Source organism: Pundamilia nyererei, unplaced genomic scaffold, assembly GCF_000239375.1.
Source record: "Pundamilia nyererei isolate P.nyererei 1_Seehausen unplaced genomic scaffold, PunNye1.0 scaffold00019, whole genome shotgun sequence".
Lineage (NCBI taxonomy): Eukaryota > Metazoa > Chordata > Actinopteri > Cichliformes > Cichlidae > Pundamilia > Pundamilia nyererei.
This window is the reverse complement of record NW_005187420.1, coordinates 3361457-3364361: the sequence shown is the minus strand read 5'-3', so window position 1 is coordinate 3364361 and position 2905 is coordinate 3361457. Positions and strand designations below refer to the sequence as shown.

The 2905-nt window shown below is 50.5% G+C and overlaps 1 protein-coding gene across 1 annotated transcript in view; it reads left to right on the top strand.

Moving 5' to 3' along the window:
* The window catches only part of LOC102215897 (potassium voltage-gated channel subfamily G member 4-like), a 14171-nt gene extending 11950 nt beyond the window's left edge, over positions 1-2221 (top strand). The window contains exon 3 of the mRNA XM_005726376.1: positions 391-2221. Coding sequence (XP_005726433.1) covers positions 391-1227 — 837 coding nt within the window. The 3' untranslated portion in view covers positions 1228-2221. The remainder of the gene's footprint in view (positions 1-390) is intronic.
* The last annotated feature ends 684 nt before the right edge of the window (positions 2222-2905 follow it).

Here is a 2905-nt window from a genome sequence, read left to right as displayed (position 1 = left end):
GCATGCCACAGCCGCTCTATCACGTGATGCATACTGCTCCGAGGTGCTAACGTTCTGAGGCGAGTTACGGCGTGTTGCAAGTTTTGTGAGGTGCTTTCGTGATATTTAATGGATCGGATTACATTTTTTATTTTTCTCCGATATCCGATCCAGTAATTTAGGTCAGTATCGGACCGATACCGATACGTAATATCGGATCGGTCCATCTCTAGTGCAGGCAGACGTGGAATTAAAGTGATGGTAAGGAAAACCGAGAGGCCGTTTGCCTTTGGCACGGCGAGAGGCAGCGGGCCTCGCAGGTCACTGTTTTCTGAGGCTATCTGAGCATCAAGTGTGAAATCGATGGAGCGACACTTTATATTTGCTCCGTGTTTCTGTCCCCGTCTGCAGGGCGAGTGCTCCCAGAAGTGTCACAACATGTTCGTGGTGGAGTCCATCTGCGTGGCCTGGTTCACCTTGGAGTTTGTGCTCCGATTTATCAACGCCCAGAGCAAGCTGGCCTTCGCCCGCGGCCCGCTCAACATCATCGACGCCGTTGCCATCCTGCCGTACTACGTGTCCCTGGTGGTCGACATCAAAGACGAGTCGCACGAGGATGTCATCATGGGGGCCGGCAGAGGCTACCTGGATAAACTGAGCCTGATCCTTCGCCTGCTGCGAGCCCTGCGGATCCTCTACGTGATGCGCCTGGCTCGCCACTCTCTGGGCCTGCAGACGCTCGGGGTGACCATGCAGCGCAGCATGAGAGAGTTCGGCCTCCTGCTGCTGTTCGTCTGCGTGGCCGTGACCCTCTTCTCACCACTGGTTCATCTAGCCGAGAGCGAGCTGGCGCCATTTGCCGCCACGCACCCCCACCACAGCTTCAGCAGCATCCCGGCCTCCTACTGGTGGGCCATCATCTCCATGACCACCGTGGGCTACGGCGACATGGTGCCGCGCAGCATCCCCGGACAGATAGTGGCGCTGACGAGTATCCTGAGCGGCATCCTCATCATGGCGTTCCCGGCCACCTCCATCTTTCACACCTTCTCCCGCTCATATCAGGAGCTCAAGCAGGAGTACAAGCGGGTGTGGAAGGAGGAGCGGGACGAGGAAATAGCCGCCGAGTCGGGGAAGAGCTGCTCCAAGGATGATTCTTCACTAGATGAGCTCAAATCCGTGTCGAAGAATGGGAACGACGGGATGAAGTCGAGCAAGACTCCCACGCTTCCGTCTGCAGCGTTCTGATGGAGGTCATGTGACACTTTTGGTTCATTATGTGTTAAAAACTTTCTCCTTCCCGTACATTAAAACTCTGGAGCAATTGTGCGATGAACAAAATAATATTCCACGCTCTAGATTCATGTTTCCATCAAAGTGTGTCCCCAACTTATCAGGTTGTAGTCGCCTCTTAACTTCCACCAGGTCACTGAGGTTTGTTTACATCAATCTGATCTTGATCCTGATTTTGGCTCCTCCAATAAAAAGGAAATCGAGCGCTCCCTAAATCAGCGTCTGACCTCCTGCCTGCGTGAGCCAATCGCAGCTGTCCCCTGCATTGTGCCGCCGGCTCCACTGATTAACCAAGAAGATGTTATGCAAAGAGTGCAGGAGAGCTGCGTCTGTACCATAAAGCAACACAAATAACCCGAGAACACCCAGAACTGTAGAGTAACAATCACCCAACATCAGCTCAGACGTCCATGACAGCGAGGCTGTGCAGCATCCACTCACAGAGAAACACTCAAATCGCATTTCACGTGGTCAAAGATAAGTGCCGACTAACCACGGTGAGTAATGAGAGCTTCGGGAAAATGGTCAGCTTACTGGCAAAACATCTGTTGTTACCTCATGCAGTTGTTTTTCAAGGCAGCAAAACGTCGCTCGTGCAGGAACAACAAACACAGACTTTAGATCTTCCTTCTAGGAGATGAACGAACACTTGATTCATCTGCAGATATTCATTTATAAAGAATAACTACAGGAATGTTGCATTATGTAAAAGTGGAAGCAGCACCCTGCTGATTTAAATTTCTGCAAAGTTTTGCGAAAAAATGTTATGAATTTATTTTATTTTGGTGCAAATATTTGTACAGATGTGAAACCATCGAAAAATCCGTGAACGATTGTAACAAATAATCAAAATAACGGCTTAAACCGTGCAGCCGCGCTGCATTCATCACTTTTTATGGAGTTTTAGGGAAAAAACAATACAAAAGGAATATAAATGGTAAATGGCCTGTATTTATATAGCGCTTTACTAGTCCCTAAGGACCCCAAAGCGCTTTACATATCCAGTCATCCACCCATTCACACACTGGTGATGGCAGCTACATTGTAGCCACAGCCACCCTGGGGCGCACTGACAGAGGCGAGGCTGCCGGACACTGGCGCCACCGGGCCCTCTGACCACCACCAGTAGGCAACGGGTGAAGTGTCTTGCCCAATGACACAACGACCGAGACTGTCCGAGCCGGGGCTCGAACCGGCAACCTTCCGATTACAAGGCGAACTCCCAACTCTTGAGCCACGATCGCCCCACATCATAACATCTTCTGGTTTTTCCTGCAGCTAAAACAAAGTCCGACTGTAACTCTGCACACGTCACTGCTGACCTGGTGGATGTTAGAGGTTCAAGTGTCCTGTTTCCAGCTGTGTTTGTTTTTAATGACGAGCTCGGCGTATGTAAAGTAATCCCTGTGCACCGCTGTGCTCTACACGCTCCGTTTATCGCAGGTTTTTCTATCGTTGGCTCTCTGTGATGTCAAGTGGATCTCCTTATATGGTCATCTCCAGTCCACAGCCCTGGCTGTGAGTGCAGAACCACCCCGTGCTCAAACCTTTGTGTCTGTGAGCCACTCAGAAGATTGCTTTAAAAGGGGGAGGAGCTATAAGAGTTCAACGCTCAGTAAGATATGAAAGCGTT